Source organism: Xyrauchen texanus, chromosome 37, assembly GCF_025860055.1.
Source record: "Xyrauchen texanus isolate HMW12.3.18 chromosome 37, RBS_HiC_50CHRs, whole genome shotgun sequence".
In the NCBI taxonomy this organism is placed as follows: domain Eukaryota; kingdom Metazoa; phylum Chordata; class Actinopteri; order Cypriniformes; family Catostomidae; genus Xyrauchen; species Xyrauchen texanus.
The window spans coordinates 25,714,346-25,732,385 of record NC_068312.1 but is presented as its reverse complement, the minus strand read 5'-3'; the positions used below and the strand labels follow the sequence as shown (position 1 = coordinate 25,732,385).

At 38.4% G+C, this 18,040-nt stretch overlaps 1 protein-coding gene across 1 annotated transcript in view; it reads right to left on the bottom strand.

The window, feature by feature from the left end:
• Positions 1-18,040, bottom strand: part of nphp4 (nephronophthisis 4) — a 200,718-nt gene that overhangs the window by 158,563 nt on the left and 24,115 nt on the right. The window contains exons 3-5 of the mRNA XM_052108606.1: positions 10,357-10,526; positions 9,711-9,775; positions 2,626-2,781 (exon numbers count right to left, since the gene is read on the bottom strand). Coding sequence (XP_051964566.1) covers positions 2,626-2,781; positions 9,711-9,775; positions 10,357-10,526 — 391 coding nt within the window. The remainder of the gene's footprint in view (positions 1-2,625; positions 2,782-9,710; positions 9,776-10,356; positions 10,527-18,040) is intronic.

Here is an 18,040-nt window from a genome sequence, read left to right as displayed (position 1 = left end):
TGCCGTCCACTCTAATGGCCCGACGAGGTCCATGACAATTCTTCTGAATGGAAGTAGGTACAATAACGCTCTTGGGGTGGATGGCGGATTTACCAGCTGGCATTCATGGCATGCCGCACACAACCTGCGGACATCCCCGCAAATGCCTGACCAATAGAAATGGGCCATTAGACAGTTAAGTGTTTCCCTTTTCCTAAGTGACCTGCCATTGGATAATAATGAGCCTGCTTGAACATTATTTCCTGTCAGCTCTTCGGTATTAACAATTGGGTTGTATCCTCCTTTGTCTAAGCATCCTGCATCACTCGATACAACTGATCTTTAATATTTGAAAAATATGGATATAAGAGTGCAATGTCTGGCTGAAAACATTGACCATCAGTCATTTTCACTTGGTCAAAGGCATGCCTAAGGGAATCGTCTCGCATCTGTTCCAGGGGGAAATCCCCTGCAGGGAATCCTCTAAAGGCTAGGGAAGCCGAGACTTCCTCATCCCTTCCGTCATCCTGATGAAGAGCTGACGTAGACAGCCCCGGCTCCGCATCCCCAGCCAGAGGAGAGACTTTGTTATGGGACACATCCATGCAAATCTCCCTCAATAATGTTGTAAATGCCGGCCAATCTGTACCCAAAATTAGTGGATGGGTGAGGCAGGGACTAACTGCCGCATCTATTCTATACTTGTTCCTTTTAAATTGAATAATGATGGACACTAAGGGGAAATCGTGAATATCTCTATGCACACACCTTCATCCTGTGTCTAGCACCCAAAGCCTCATCTTGAACCAGGTACTGATGGATGTAGGTTTGGTTACAACCCAGATCCACCAAGGTCTGGTATGTACCCCCTTAATACTCACAGGTATGTGGAACGCCCAAGCTCGATAGGGGGCAGCCTGCGGCAGATCGGGGACCCGGACAAATTCCCCCAACTCCATTATGGCTCCCCGCAGCTCCAGCAAACTGGCCCAGACTTCCCGCCTGTGGTGGCGGATTCACCAAACTGGGAGTGAAAGAGGGACAGGGGAAACCGGGGGGTTGCGCAGTACCCGAAGCCAGGGAGCCAGTTTGGGATGAAAACTCCCCATTTCTGGGGAGGAGAAATAGGATGGGAAAAAATAGGATGTGTATATGTGAATAGGATGTGTAGCGACACGGGGTGGTGGCACTGGATACACTCTGCCATCCCTCTTGGAAGCTGAGCAATAAACTGCTCCAGTACCACCAGGTAGATCACAGTCTGACGTTGTGTTGCTCAGCCAGCAACCACCTCTGGCAGGCCTCCCAGAGCTGCTGGGTAAAGGCAAATGGGCGGCACATGCTCGCCAAGGGTCAGCGAGTGGAAGCATTGGTGCTGTTGCTCTGGTGTCCAGCCGACCTATTGCAAGACAGTTTTCTTTAAATCAGCAAACACCAGGAGGTTCTCTGCTTGTAACTGCTGCACTGTGAATTGAGCCTCCACGGAAAATAGTGGTAACATGCGGACCACCCACTGGGTGCTCGGCCAACCGCATGCCCCTGCCATCTGCTCAAAGAGCTCCAGGAAGGCCTCGGATAGTCATGGGACCCCATCTTGATGAGTGAAAAATGCGGCGGGGCGGTCACGGGGTCACAGCGGTAGCCCCCTCCTGGGGCAGCGATGAACCATTGTTCCTGCTCTGCATACAGCTTGAGGAGGGCCTAATGCTGTGACTGGTGGATGTTGGTGAGGGTCTTGAACACATCCTTCAGAGGTGAGGCATCTATGGCGGCATTCTTCCTCCTCTATCCTGGGTGACAAGTTGGAGTTCAAGGTGTATCACGATTACAATTAATATCATATAAGTGATTAAAAAAATTCTGGAAAAAATATGGCAGTGCCAGAGTGGGATCAGCCCGATAATCTCTCCATGTCTTTAAACCTCATTTGGCATTTAAATTAAAGTTTATTTTTGTCAGTAGGCTACAAATTTAACCTAACCCTAAAATAAGACTTTTTTGCATCTGTTGTAAAGAGAAGTTAATTTTAATGTTGAGTTGAATGTTGATCTTCATAAGCAAATAATAACACTATAGAACTGTAACTGTACATTAATATTGCATGATGTAAAGACTCTCAATTAAAATTTTCAGAGCTTTGTATTTTAGACATTTTAATTCACATATCTGGACTAGTGGAGGATCAGCCCAACAATGTGGTCGACTTACAATACCCTCTCCACGGTGAAATCCACCACGCTTCATTACTAAGGTTCGTAATGTTGTCTTTACCCACCACAGAAAGCTGCTCAGAACAGAAATCCAGAAGGAGATGAATCATGAGCATAGCGCTGTGAGAAGAAACATTTGCGAAAAGGCTGAATGCTTTTTCTTCAAGGCCAAAGTCTTCACTTATGACCTGGTTTGGCACAAAGCAATTCTGAAGTTAATCAAGGGAATGTCCTGAGAAATAGGGAGTGCTCTTTAGCAAGGTTTCTTCTCCAGTCTCCATGGCAACACACATTCTCTTGTTACAGATGAGCAGTTATCAAATGCTTCTTGATTGTTTTATAACTATAATGGAAAAATCTATCACATTAAAGACAATTTAAACCTTTTCACGCATTAAAATTATAGATTGAGAGGGGGCATTTTGATTTATCTTACCTGTGCCATCTGTTGGCGGCACCACACCGGGAATGCTGTCATGTCCAGACACCAGAATGTTGGGTGGGAGCAGATGCATGATGGGAGTGAGAGCTGGGTGTGGCTGTATGGAGTACAGTAGCTGACAGCCCTCCATCACAGATAACACAGCATTCACTACAAAAAGAAAGTGAGAGACAGAGACAGACATGATTACTGTGCCATAGGAAGAAGCCACAACACAGAAGACAAGATTTTTCAATTTTCTAAAGAAAGCGTGAGCGGTCCTTTTTATTCACGCAAAACACAACTTGAAATTATTTGGGGAGGCTCAATATGTCTGGATATAATAACAAGGCCATGGCTCCAACATCACTATAATTAGCCCATTACTAATATACAATACCGGTCAAAAGTTTAGGGTCACTTACTCATTCTTTATTATTATTATTTTTCACATTCGAAAATCACATGAAACACAGATGCGTGTGTCAGATGAGAAGCATACTAAGGCCTTATAAAGCGCTAAACATGAGATGAATGCCTATGGATTTGCTTGGGTGGTCGCACATTTATTTTTAACGTAATAAAAACCCTGTCCATGTTTCTTCAATTTTCTCAGTCTCAAGTGAATTCCTGTCCACTTATAGATAAGCCCATGCTGCACAAATGTACATATCATGATATACGCGACATAGCAAAATCTCAATTGACACTTTATATTGTCGCCAAATATGCTGGTCCTTAGAAATGGCTCAGGTCCCTCCTTTAATGTAATTATGCAGGATAATCTTTTTTCCCCAACTGTTTCATCTGTGAGATGTAAATCACAATTCTGATCGCTTAAAAATAATAGCACACCTATCCTTAACAAGCCACACAATCTGAAATGTAATTCATGTCCTTTGCGCAAACACTGTGGGGCAAGTTATGTGCAAAGCTTAATACGGGAGAATTGGGCTTTAGAAAAATACTTCATATTTCATATTTAGGTGAACTATCTCTACAACTCTATTTCTAACTGGGACACCATACAAGGCCAGATGAGGAGAGTTTAATTTCATGCTGGAGTCAACAAGCATATACTTACTGTATGCTACCAATCTCAACTTTAATTAAATTTCACTACACTTTTGCACACTCTACTTGATTTCTCAAGAATACTCTTACTATAAACACCTTCATAGCACAGAAATGAAGAACAACTGGCCTACATTTAAGTTGCTAAACCTTGCATTACCTTGCATTTTCTTGTCTTACATTCTCAAGCAAAGCAACGCCAATGAGCCAAGGTAACACTCAGATATTGAAATCTGGCACAGGCCAGAAAAGGGCTTTGTGTAAAGACTTAAGGTTTTTAGGTGTTTGTTCATTATGTAAGGACAGAGAAAACTTTCCAACAGTACCACTGCACATGTAATTCCAGCAGTGAGTAGCATTGTAGGCCTTGCTGTTATGTCATGCTGGTTCCATATCCATCCTATGTTGTTGGTTATGTGCTGTTCTTTTTTGTGTGTGTCTGTGTGAAGGTTGGTGTGAAGCAACCATAAAAAATGGTCACCTGCTCTGCCCTGTGCTGAAAGACGGTCTGATCATGCTGGTCTGTATCACTACATTTCAGCAGGGCTCTCCATTTTTCATTAGGTAATTTATCTCAGACACAGATCCACACATACACACATTCTGTTCCATTACATTGAGGCCGTATTGCACATAACCGTGCATCACTGCCACTAATTTGGAGAAAAATACCGGCCAATCCGAATACAAATGGACAGGTGTGCGCAGATCTGCCTGGGTTGAGGAAATGGATGTCAATGCCGCCTGAATGCGGCACCAGGTGACACAATGCATATTTTCAATAAGATTCCAAATGAACAACACATTCACAGATGCACACAGTCAAAGCTTAGAAGATATATTGCTGAGGACCTCTCGTAGATACAATGGCTTTCCTTCCTGAGATAATGATATTTACTCTACCTACACTCTACCCCAAAACCTAACCCTCACAGGAACCTGTTGACATTATAAAATTTGAAGCAAAACATTACTTGGACTGGAGAACTTCAAATAGTGTGGACTGCTTCACATGTCCTCACAAGTCGGTTTTTGGGGTGTTTCGCTATATTTGTGAAGTTTTCAAAAATGTGTCCCTCACAAACTTTCAGTATTTTACAATATATATATATATATATATATATATATATATATATATATATATATATATATATATATATATATATATACACACACACACACACACACACACACACACACACACACACACACACACACACACACACACACACACACACATACATACATACATACACACATACAATGATCAGCCACAACATTAAAACCACCTGCCTAATATTGTGTAGGTCCCCCACGTGCCACCAAAACAGTGCCAACCTGAATCGCAGAATAGCTTTACAGTTACTGTAGACATTCTCTATCGACCTCCCTCATCAACAAGACATTTCCATCCGCAGAACTGCCGCAAACTGGATTATTTTTTTTTGGCACTATTCAGAGTATTTTCTAGAGACTGTTGTGTGTGAAAATCCCAGGAGATCAGCAGTTACAGAAATACTCAAACCAGCCCATCTGGCACCAGCAATCATCCATGCAATTATCTAATCAGCCATTTGTGTGGCAGCAGTGCAGTGTATAAAACATTCAGATACAGGTCAGGAGCTTCAGTTTATGTTCACATCAACCATCAGAATGGGAAAAAATGTGATCTCAGTGATTTGGACTGTGGCATGATTGTTGGTGCTACATGGGCTTTGAGTATTTCTGTTGATCTGCTGCTGATCTCCTGGGATTTTCACACACAACAGTCTCTAGAATTTACTCAGAATGGTGCCAAAAACAAAAAACATCCAGTGAGCAGCAGTTCTGTGGATGGAAATGCCTTGTTGATAAGAGAGGCCAACAGAGAATGGACAAACTGGTTCGAACTGCCAAAGTCTACAGTAACTCAGATAACCACAATTGTGGTGAGAAGGGTTGGCCCTGTTTTGGCGGCACAGGGGGGACCTACACAATATTAGGCAGGTGGTTTTAATGTAGTGGCTGATCGGTGTATATATCCTCTCACTTTTAACTGCTTTTCTTTTCAGCAAACTGTGTAAATATTTGTATGAACATAAAAAGATTCAACAACTAAGACATAAACTGAACAAGTTTCACAGACATGTGACTAACAGAAATGGAATAATGTGTCCCTGAACAAAGGGGAGTCAAAATCAAAAATAAAAGTCAGTAGCTGGTGTGGACACCAGCTGCATTAAGTACTTCACAGCATCTCCTCATCTCCTGCACTGCATCAGATTCGCTAGTTATTGCTGGGAGATGTTACCCACTCTTCCACCAAAGCACTTGCAAGTTCCCGGACATGTCTGGGGGGGAATGGCCCTAGCCCTCCCACTCCGATCCAACAGGTCCCAGACATGCTCAATGGGACTGAGATCCGGGTTCTTCGATGGCCATGCTGGAGGGTCATAACAGGATGAGCCTGCAGGAAGAGTATCACATGAGTGAGGAGGATGTCTTCCCTGTAACGCACAGCATTGAGATTGCCTGCAATGACAACAAGCTCAGTCCGATGATTCTGTGATTCACTGCCCCAGACCATGACAGACCCCCCACCTCCAAAACGATCCCGCTCCAGAGTACAGGCCTCGGTGTAATGCTCATTACTTCAACGATAAGCGCGAGTCCGACCATCACCCCTGGTGAGACAAAACTGCAACTTGTCAATGAAGAGCACTTTTTCCCAGTCTTGTCTGTTCCAGCAAAGGTAGGTTTGTACCCATAGACAACGTTGTTGCTGGTGATGTCTGGTTAGGACCTGCCTTAAAACAGGCCTACAAGCCCTCAGTCCAGCTTCTCTCAACATATTGTGGACAGTCTGAGGACTGATTGAGGGATTGTACATTCCTGGTGTAACTCGGGCACTTGTTGTTGCCATCCTGTACCTGTCCCGCTGGTGTGATATTTGGATGTACCGATCCTGTGCATGTGTTGTTACACGTGGTCTGCTACTGTGAGGGTGATCAGCTGTTCTTCCTGTCTCCCTGTAGTGATGTCTTTGGCGTCTTACAGTACTGACATTGCAATTTATTGCAAAAACAGTTTTTATCAGATTTTGCTAACTTTTGTCCCAATTTTGTCCACAAACTACAGCTTAGTACGTACACACTCATACACAAAATTGCTAAGCAGAGTACTAAAATTAAATTAGCCAGAGTACAGATTCCTTGTCTGGTCTGGGTATTACTAGGCTGTGTGGCAAAATTTATTGTTTTTAACTTTTATTGATGACATCAAAAGCAGGTAAAAGTCAGGAAAGTCTTTGGGGGAGAGAGAAGGGTAATGAGATTGAGACATGGTGCAGGCTGGATACAAATCTGCATCTCCCACATGGGCACAAATTCTTAACATGTCTGAGCATTTGTGCTAATGAATAGGCCATAGCTCTGACATGACTGTAATTACAATTAATTAAAAACATAATCTTGCTATCAGCGTACCAGTATATAGATTTTTACACTAACTACAACTCTCTGATCCCTGCTCAATACTTCACAATTAAAGCAATGATTCAGCAATTCATTTTTAAATGACCAGAATTTCTTTTGACTTAACAGGGTTATGTGACAGAACAGCATATGTAACAACAACATGGCTTCACATCTATTTGTCTCTATTCTGAAGGAAAGACAAAGCTGCCATGCTTGTCAAAATCAGCCATTTACAAACACTGAAGTGTGTCAAAATATGCATTCTAATCTTCAAAGAATTAACTGCTCATTCATTTTTTCATCTCTCCCTCTCTCTCTTTTTAACACACACGCACCCAGACAAACACATCAAATAGACAACAAGATTTCAATGTGCCAGCACTATTTGTCTCTGCCAGATCTGTTTACATGTCCTCTATGCCCCTCTATCTCTCTCTCTCCCTCTCTCCTCCATCCAGAAAGTGGTTTCAGTGGTGTTAATGAGCAGCCAATGGGTGACTGTGTGTGTGTTGATGTATAACCCGTGTGAGTATATCTGTTCCTATGTTTGATGGCAAGTTTGTTTGTGTGATCTGAAAACCCCCCGGAGCTTGAGACTCTCAGAGAGACAGCAGGACATCTCCTCCCTCCAGCATGGAGAGGCGTAATTGAGACAGAATGGCAGGTACTGTAGCTGAGAGGCACATGGTTAGAAGGAGAGGCTGAATTCAGACAGAAATTTATATCAGCATTGCTCTCTCTTCACACGAACAGCTGGACACCCTGCAGAAACATCTATAAACCACTCTGGTATGATGCGCTTTAGTCTCAATATTAACATCCATGCACAAGGTAACTGTGCATCCACACTGTGAGGGGTGTGACGCAACAAAATTAGATCACACACAAGTGATACCGCACCTGACATTTTACAAAAAATATATATGTTTGTCCCTGCAATTATTTTAAATCCCCTTATAGTTTTTCCTTGCATATTTGTGACAAACATTGTCAGCTGTCATTGAAAATGAATGACTTTTGACTGCTTTGTCACTGAAAATCACTGTCAGTGTGAATAAAAGAGCAATCTATTTTTGTCACGCCGTAGTTGGGGAACAATCTAATCAGCGAAATATCAAGAACAAGGTTAAACATGTGAAAAAAAAAAATGGAAAATATTCAAGGATATTTTTCAACTGTTATCTTAATAAAATGTGCCTCTGATAATGCATTTATTTTTGCAATATCACCTGTTTCTGTGGTCTGAGAAGAATACTTGTCTTTTCAATGCAGAATTTTATAACACACATAACTATACTGCAAGTTTTATGGTTTTGAAAATGAGAGTTTTCTTGACTGATTTCAATCACTTTCAAAAACTGAAAGAGAAAAGTATTGAACGCTACAGCAACAGAAAAATTAATGTTTATAATGTACATGGTTGTAAACGACTGCTTAAATAACAGTAAAAACATGGAACTTAGTAATATTAATATTACAAGAGGTAAACAAGGACTTAATTGAAGAATGGAATTGGATCCATTTGATGCTAAATTAAAATTGTGCCTTTAGAGATGAAGATGTTTTCTCAAACACAAAACACTTACGAGGTCACAATTAAAATAATGCAGCTGCCGGGGTAAGAAAAGTTTGCACAACACAACAGCAAAGACAGCCCAACATTAAAGAATCATCAGCAATTAAGACAAATTTTTTTAATCCTTTTCTCTTGAAATATTTACAGGGGAAAACAGTGAGTCCAACCATTTTCTTTTAATTTGCGCATTTAAAAATCTCCTTCAACATAGGCAAACTGTTCTTCTTCAAAGCAGAGAAGATACAAAAACAAGACCTGAAATGACCACGATGGAGAGTGGTTCCTTAGAATAGCACTCACACAAACAGTTCTAATTCAATTTGCTTTAAAATGTGATGGAATCTAAATGAGTACCGTAAGTCAAAGCAAATTGACAGACTGAACATTGAAAGCATTTGAAAAATTAGGCAAACATGCACACATTTTCTCATAATTGGCATCAAAATGCTCCAAGTCAGCTCTATTCATCATCTATTTATTAATAAGCTGTTCCTGTTGTCTGCATCTCAGTTTGACAGCTTTAAGACCGTGGCTAGAATATGTTCTATAATGTCAAATTTCACTACTTTCCCAGAAATCAGAGGCCAGTGCATTCAAGCTTTCAAAAACACCTGCTGTGCTGTTGGGGCAATCAAATCAATGACACATCTAGCTGCTTTACCAAATGAAAACATCCTCTAAACACCTGCCTAGAAGCAAGTGTCAAATTACATTATTAAATAAATAATATACATACTGATTGATCACTTCAGCTTAAAAGTTTAAAACCTTTAAACTTCTGTGAAATTACATATTTCCTCATGAAACAGGGTATACAGCAAAACAATGGTTAACGTTAACCACCAACAACCCACACAGCATAGGAGAAGTCAGCAGGGGAGGACAGTCATTTCCAAGTTGAAGCTACTCAAAAATAGAACTATTATATTTTGATGAAAGATTATGAAGAGTTTTTTTCTTTTAAATATTTTAAGTAAGTAGGGTGCAAAACTCACATTGCAGAGGGTCCTTCAGTGTTGGGTGCAAGAGAGCTCTGGGAGTCCCATTGAATAGACTCAACCTGAAAAAGGAATGATAGATAATAAAAAATTAAAAAAGTTAAACTCTTAAATAAAAATAAACAATTTCACAGATCTAAAGCCCACCTCAAAAAATAAATAAAAAACAAATCTAGTTGTCAGAGGAATTTAAAAATGTTCCACATGACAGAAATATGAAATTAAAGTTCTATAAAAAAATATTATTAGATACACATATTCAATTCCAAATATATTAACCTTACTATATTCACTCATTTAATGTATAAAGATGATTTTAGGTTCAACTATATAGTATTTGACAGGGGTTTCTTACACACAAAAAGACCCATTTTCCAGACATAGTCGACCTGAGGACAACCAGGATAAACAAGCTAGAGTTCCTCTGTAACACTTTATAGCAGAAACTTTTATTTATAACTAATATCATTACATAAAAAATGTTTTTTACATTATTTGCAAATGTTTATTAAAAAAGTTGGAAAGGTAATGAAAAATTTGTATTTAATATATCATCTCTACTGACCACCTGGAGAACCTTTACGGACCCCTGGATCTGAGAAATTATGTGTTTTTGATGTGGGGGGTTGGTTGTCACCATTACCTTCCTTCTCCTTGAGAGATATTGTTTCCTATTTGATCAGAGAAGAGCTGAAGGAGTCCGAACCCTGACCCCATTGCATTCTGGAAACCGTCTGTCCTGGGTGATAGAGTCACCAACTCCACAAGTGCCATCACAGAGCTCAAACACAGAGAAGTGTGGAAGTACACTGCCTAAAACAGAAAGAGATATTTTGATGAGGACGTGAGAAACACAACTGTAAATAAAAACTGCAAACAAAGCAATCTGATAGAGGTGAGAGTGTGAGAAAATAGAAATTCAAGGTAGTGGATGTGAAAATTTGTGACAAAGGTTGTCTGGAATTGCTATTTCTCTAAGAGTTTTGCAGAGAACAGAACATAAAAAGGAAGTTTGGTGTAATGAGGTTATTTTAAATGAGCACACAGAGACTTTCGCTTGGTTCCAAGTGAGCTGCCTAAGGAAGCTGCATATCAAGGCACTCTTGATTTTGCAGGCAACTAAAGATACGTTCTTTTTGCCAAAATCTAAAGCTGTATCCCATGCATACTTTGTGGAAAAGGCAGTGCTAGTATGCACTTCCACAAGCTCAACAAACCAAAATAAAATCAATAAAATGTTATTCTTTACCAACTATTAATGTGTTCTATTGCGGTGTATTTTTATACATTATCACGTTGTTAGTTTAGCAACATTCTAATGTCAAAATGCATTAAAATTAGCAGAGTTTCCCGTACAGAGCAATTTGTCTTGAGGTGCTTTCTATATAGAGCATTCCAAATTGATCACTTAGGAGCTTCCATGATGTTAGGATAACACCTTACAGGGCAGCTGTCTATGTAGGCAGTAGGCAGGGAGACTGGGTTTTGGAACAGTTCACTGGGTTTTAGGAGTTTCTGTCTGATATGATGTGTGTATTTCGGCAGAAGATACAATTTCTCCTCTTTCAGACACATACAGATTCGCTCATAAACTGCAAGTTCAATGCTTAGCCCAAGGAAATGTTCATTTCTCAAAATAACAATGTTTTCTTGCTTGAAGCTTTGAAGCTAAATGAGAAATGGAGGCACCCATTAAAGTCTAGCAAGCAATGAACCAGTTTAACAATTACACCAAACACCTACTAACACCACACCAATCAATAGCAACAGCACTGATTAAGCAGAAGGGCTTTTAGAAAAAAAAAAAATGTAATCTAGACAAACATCAAAGGAAAACATTATGTGAAATCTGCTGAAGAGCAGAGCAAAATCAATACTAGCTCCCTGCAAACAGCGAGTCATATTTACTTATAGGTCATTTGAATGCATAGTCCTAACAAGAATTCACTTTCAAAACATAATAACAAGATCAAGCCCTCATTCATACAACTGCTATTAATTAAGAGTTTGCTAATTTTTTTTAAACATGATTATTAGTGATATTTTCCCTGTTTTTAGTTACACAAAAGCTTTATTATGAACTCCTTAACTCCTTATTTATTATTGATAATGTGAGTAAATTTTTTTTTATTATGCCTAAGACCAAACTACCAGTCAAACTTTGCAGTCTAAAAGCACACTTAAAATGGATAACTAGAAACTCCACAATTCTACATCGCTCAAGTCCCTCCTTCCTAAAATCTGGGATTTTAATGAAATCGGTAAGAACGTATATGTGCGTCGATCCAGTTTTCACTTAAGTGTGAGAGGGTGTGGCTGGTCACTTTTTACCTCCATAGACTGTACGTTTTCTTAAGTATAGGTTATGTGCATGCTCCGTGTAATTCAAAAGTACATGATTATCCATCGAGTGACATTAATGCACGAGTAATTTCAAAGTATATGTGCATCCATGGGGTATGCATGGGAGTGTGTAACTGTGCAACAAGTTTCTTCTTTCTGCGAAACATTTTCCTGTATGCGTGTCTGCACGAGTAGGCAAGATGGTTACTTGTCGCTTTTTTACTTGACTGAATATTTTCAGGGAACATTTGTTTTCTAAAAGTTATCTCTTGCATAGGCACCATCAAATATTGGCTACCAAAACTTTATATTGAACATATCAACCGTTATGTGTACTATTCAGTGCGTTTTTCTAATTTTGTTCTCTTTTAACCATCTTTCCATACAGCAGCAAGACAAGTTGCGCAGCAACCTTTGGAATCCTATTATATAATCCTATGACAATTATGTTTAATTTTTGCTTTGAAGACAAGTGGAAGAACATGGCTATTCTGATTCTGTTTCCAGCTCCACTGAAAAGTTCTGCATTATGAAGCTTTTAATACAACTTGTACATTCTCTGTTTTTCATTCTGCTTTTAGTGCCCAGTGAATTGTATGGGCATTGGTTGCACACTGTTTGGATGTGCTCATCTGTGTCATATTAAAAGGAATGGGTTAAATACAAGTTAGGCTCAATTGATAGCATTTTTAACAATGTTGATTACCACAAAAATCCCCACTTGAAAAAGCTATTACGGTTTATATCTGTAATTTATGATGGAAGTGGATGGGGCCAATCCATAAACTTTCAAATACTCACTGTTTCAAAAGTATAGCCAAAAGATGTAATCACTATGCGTGTTAACATGATATTAGTGTAGTAAAATCACTTTCTAACCTTTTTAGTTGTAGTTCCAGTATTACAACTTGATTGTAATGATGCTGTAATCATAATCTTGATTAGCATAATAACAATAATAACATTTTAACACATTTAATGTTTAAGTGTCTATACTTTTGAAACAGTGTGTATTTTAATGTTTATTGGCAGGCACCATTAACTTCTATTGTGCTTGCCTTACTGTAAACATGATGATTTAAATAAGGAACAAGTCAATTATTTTCTTTGTTAATCAATATTGTCACAAATGCGGTCAACCAGGCCTAACATGTACTGAATCAAAAAGATGTTCATGAGAAAATGTTTTATGTTGTTAATATTTATTTATGGATATCTAACAAAGGTTTTCCAGCTAAGTTAACTTAAAATGACCATAAGTAGAATTTTCTTAAAAAGCGTGACGCATATATGCTACGTATATATTTTAAGTAAATCCAACTCGTTGTTTTTTTTCAGTGTACCAGTGTGGAGGAAGTAGAGAACAAGTAATTTTGCAGCTTGGCTTCAACAAATGCTTTTTTTTTACAGTGATGAGAAAGTTTTTAGTTCTGAAAGTGTGTTTTTATAGTAAAATGACCTCTAACAGTATATGTCAAAAGATCATGGGGAAATTTGATTCCTCATATAATGACCCATCCCTCATGTTGTTCCAAACCCCTTTTTAATAAATTTCTTCCATGGAAAACAAAAGGAAATATTAGACAGAATGTTAGCCTCAGTCACCATTGACTTCTATTGCGTTTTATCCCCACATACAATTCAAGTGAATATTAACAGAGGTGGCTGTTTTTGCCGAGCATAATTTTTATAAAAAACTGTTATGAATAAATTAATGTGGATTTGGAACAATATGAGAGTTAAATAAATTGACCATTTTAATTTTGACTGAAGCATAAATGTTTGATTTTTATTTTATATCCAGTGGCTTCCTAAGACCAATTTCAAAAACATAAAAATAAATGTAATCAATATCAATTATATAATCAGTATCAACATTTCAGATTTCACCGCATCATATGTGGTACCGAATACTGAATCAATGTGAACACTTCCATCATGTTTTCATTTCATTGTTTTTGTTAGAACTCTGATATCTGTGAACCTGTGGTCTGCTATAATGCTACTTTACTGCCTGGAAGTTGTTTGAATTCAATCAATGGCACAACCTCTGTTCTGCTCTGCATTTAAACTAGCTTTAAATTTGAAACCCCTTCCAACCCACACATCCCAAAATTAGGAGGAGCTCTCTTGATCTGATTTTAAGACTCAAGTACCATTAACACACACAGCCCAAAAAATGTGTTAGCGCACTTCTGCTTGCTGTTGAATAATTTGTAAATGGACATTCTAAGTCTTGTGGTTTAGTATTTTAGGGGTTTGAGTTTGTAAGTGCTCTACACTAAAAAAAATGATGAGTTGGATTTACTTAAAATAATAATATACATAGCATATTTGCATCAAACTTTAAGCAAATTCAACTTAAGGTCATTTTAAGTTAACTTATCTGGAAAACCTTTGTTAGATATCCATAAATGTGTGAGATCATTCCACTTCCTTTCCTTAAAAAGCTAGCTAAACTTGAAAAGGTTAATTAATCATGTTGAACCAACATAAAATTAGATTGATATTTTATAAAACCTACAAATATACAGGTCTTTTCCTTACAATCATCCAGAACAAAGTCCTGAAATAAACACCACAAAGACAATTAAAACATGAATGTGATCTTTATTTTTAATATGAATGTGCAACATGAGCAGTATGGGAAATATCTTATTGCTTCAGAAGACATTAATTGATCGACTGTAGTCTTGTGGATTACTTTCATGCTGTCTAAATATGCCTTTTGGACTGTCAAATAGCCAGCAGTCTGATGGCACCAGCTTACTTGCTTTGTATGGACAAACAGAGCTGAAATCTGCTTAAAAAAAACTTAATTTTGATTTTGCTGAAGAAGGAAAGTCATACACATTTGGGATGGATTAAAGGTAACTAAACATGAGAGGATTTTTATTTTTGGGTGAACCATTAAAAAACAGTAAACATTTTCTCATGAACATCCTTTCAGTGTTTGATTAAGTACACATTAGACCAGTTTGACATTGTTTGTGTCAATGTTTATTACCACGGAAAATAGTTGACTTGTTCCTTATTTAAATCATTGTGGTTACAGTAAGGCATGCACAATGGAAGTTAATGGTACCCGTCAATAAACATTAATGTGTACTTCATGCTGGGGGCTCCCCAGCCTAAGAGAACGAGGGAGGAATGTGGCAGTGCGGAGGGCGGGGCCGGTCGTGATTCTACACACCTGGTCCCATATCAGGCTAATCAAGCCTCTGAGAGGGATAAAGGTCGACTGCGGAAGATGCTGCGGGAGAGAGAGATCTTTTACGGGCACGTCCGTCATGTGTGTGTTTTTGTCTTTTGTTTAAGTTTATCATTAATATATAATTTATATTGCCAAGCCGGTTCTCGCCGCCTCCTTTCCATTGAACTGCGTTACAAATAAGTAAGGTTTACTTAATTTTAACTGACAGCTGACGTCTCATAATTATTTGTTTGTTGTTTGCATCACTCGGAGTTCATGATATTACTTACATTTTTGTGGTGCACACATTAATGCATTTAATGTCAAACTAAAAATGTCAGAAATATGTAATTATTTGAGGAAAAAAACTATTTATTTAAGTTAAGCCAACAATTAATTTTTTTCAGTGAAGACATTTGCATCTGACCGACCTCCACAACAACACATCAATGCCTACTTTACCTAATCACCTCTGGACAGATCTGGTCAGACAAGAACTAAGAGCCAATCATAAAAGTGGGCATTTAAAGTCTCGAAGGAGAAGCAGCACTAAAACAGACCTTTTCCAACAGAATGAGGGTGGAAAATTATCATGTTTTACAAATATATGAAAGGTTTTGTGCAAAAACTTCAAGGAACATAATAATAATAAAAAAAAGGTATGACTATATTTATTTTGGGTGAACTATCCTTTAAAGTATAAGAGATAATACTTTCTTGAGGGTTACATATATATTCATTTTTTGCTACAGTGATTTCAAGCAATGTGCTATAGCCACTCAAGTTTTACAAGCATGGAACGTGGGTCATGTAAAATTCACAACAAAGTACACATTTCAACTTTCAAAAATGTCTTCCTTGCTGCTTTACCTTTTATCTTAACTGTTTTGCTCATAACCTTTGACATACTCTTGATTTGTTCCTTCTCTGAACTTCAAATGAACTGCAGGGAGCTGAATAAACACACTTATATGGATCCGTATTCAGAGCATTTACTCTCTGGTGGAAATATTGATTTGCATTGTGGCTGAGGCTGCTATTCCTCCAGCTCACCAGCTGGGCTATTTGGTCAGGGCTCTGGATACATATTTCAAATTCAATGGCAGGATCTCTCTTTCACTCCTTCTCTATCCTCCTCTCATTGGCACAGATAAAGATATGGGGCTACACAGAATATCATTTAAATATATTTTTCTATGATGCACATGCACCATCATGGGAGACTGGATCACTGAATCACATAGAATGATCTCAACACATTGTGGAGATGTGGATAGTTGATTACATTTTGTAGAATGTTGCAAACAAAACAGTTTCTTTGTTTTGCTTAAACACACATCAGATATGATTAATTTTTGCCTTTGGGTCTAATATAAACCCTATGATTTGAGTTAATCTATTCATATCAATTGTTTAATAAGCATCTGTGTGCAATTACTATAAATATATCGCAAAGAAGGCTGACATGTTCTAATATTATCCTACCCTCTGTTTGATGTAGTTTACCATTAGCATTTCCAACACTCGCATATTCCACACACGAATATAGCCCCGAATTATTTTTCAGGACCCCTGTCTCTCATTAGCAGCTAATAATCTATAAACTGCAAATCCATCCCTCTGTGAGGTAAACAATTAGCTAAGAGATTGGAGAATGGTTGACACAATCAAGACTCATTCTTCACCAACCCCATAAATGGGCTTTAGATTTTCAGCAGAGAAGATCCTGAAATTACACATTATTATCATTACACAGATCTCGGCTTTACGGTTCCCCCTAGGCTGCACGCGTGCATGGCTGCACACTTCTGATGTTGCTTCCGCACAGACAAGTGAGTGGGAAAACCTAAAGAATTTCATGAATCAGAACTAAATGCATGCTCACTGTTTCAACTGGAGTCCTTATGAATATAATTTTTTTTCCAGTATGGAGATGAAGCTTTGAGTGAAATCTTGTGTAAACAAGGTGGAAAAAACATTATTGAGTTGTGAAACTGCACATTTACCATGAGCCATGAGGCCTATTGGTGAATGTGGAAATACCATGGTTAAATGTTCTTCATGTTCAATGCCCGTTCAAGGAGTGATTAACATAAACAATCACTTATGTCTTACATTAATGCAAACCGGTGCAAAAAATCAGGTAGATGTCAAAATATCGTATCTGTGCATAAGACTTTGCAGTGTAAATGCACTATTGCAGTCTAATAAATCTGCAGCTGTCTATTGTGCTGTTAATATTAATCAAACAACAATATTGAAAAGAAAGCTACAGAATACTCTTTAGGGGCCAAGCCTCAAAGAAGCTGTAGCCCCTATTGCATCCATTAGTAGTATTATTATTCCTCCTCAATGGGTGTCTATGGCAGCCCGTAGAACTGTACATAGGAAAATTAAAACAATTAGGACACTGATAGGGGTATGAATAGACCCCATAGCAAATTTGGGGTCTATAGGACAAACTCAGTAGCACCATCCCCAGTTCAAAAATGCCCAGTTTGACCTAGAAACAAAATTCTGATTTCTCTGTTCCTGATGATTCCAATGCTCCTGGTGAACTCCATCCGTTACAGTGGCCGCCATCTTAGACTATGACATTTAAAGTTTAAACTTTTCTAATTCTTTAAAAATGGTCTGATTTTCCCAAACAATGACTCTAAATAATCTCCAGACCAAGCCACACAGGTATGACTTCACTTCAATTTGATTTTAGCTAATGTTTAAGAGATACGGCATCATGAAGTTAACAAGGTTGAAGAGAAATAGGATTTAGGGCTAGATCGTGGCAGCA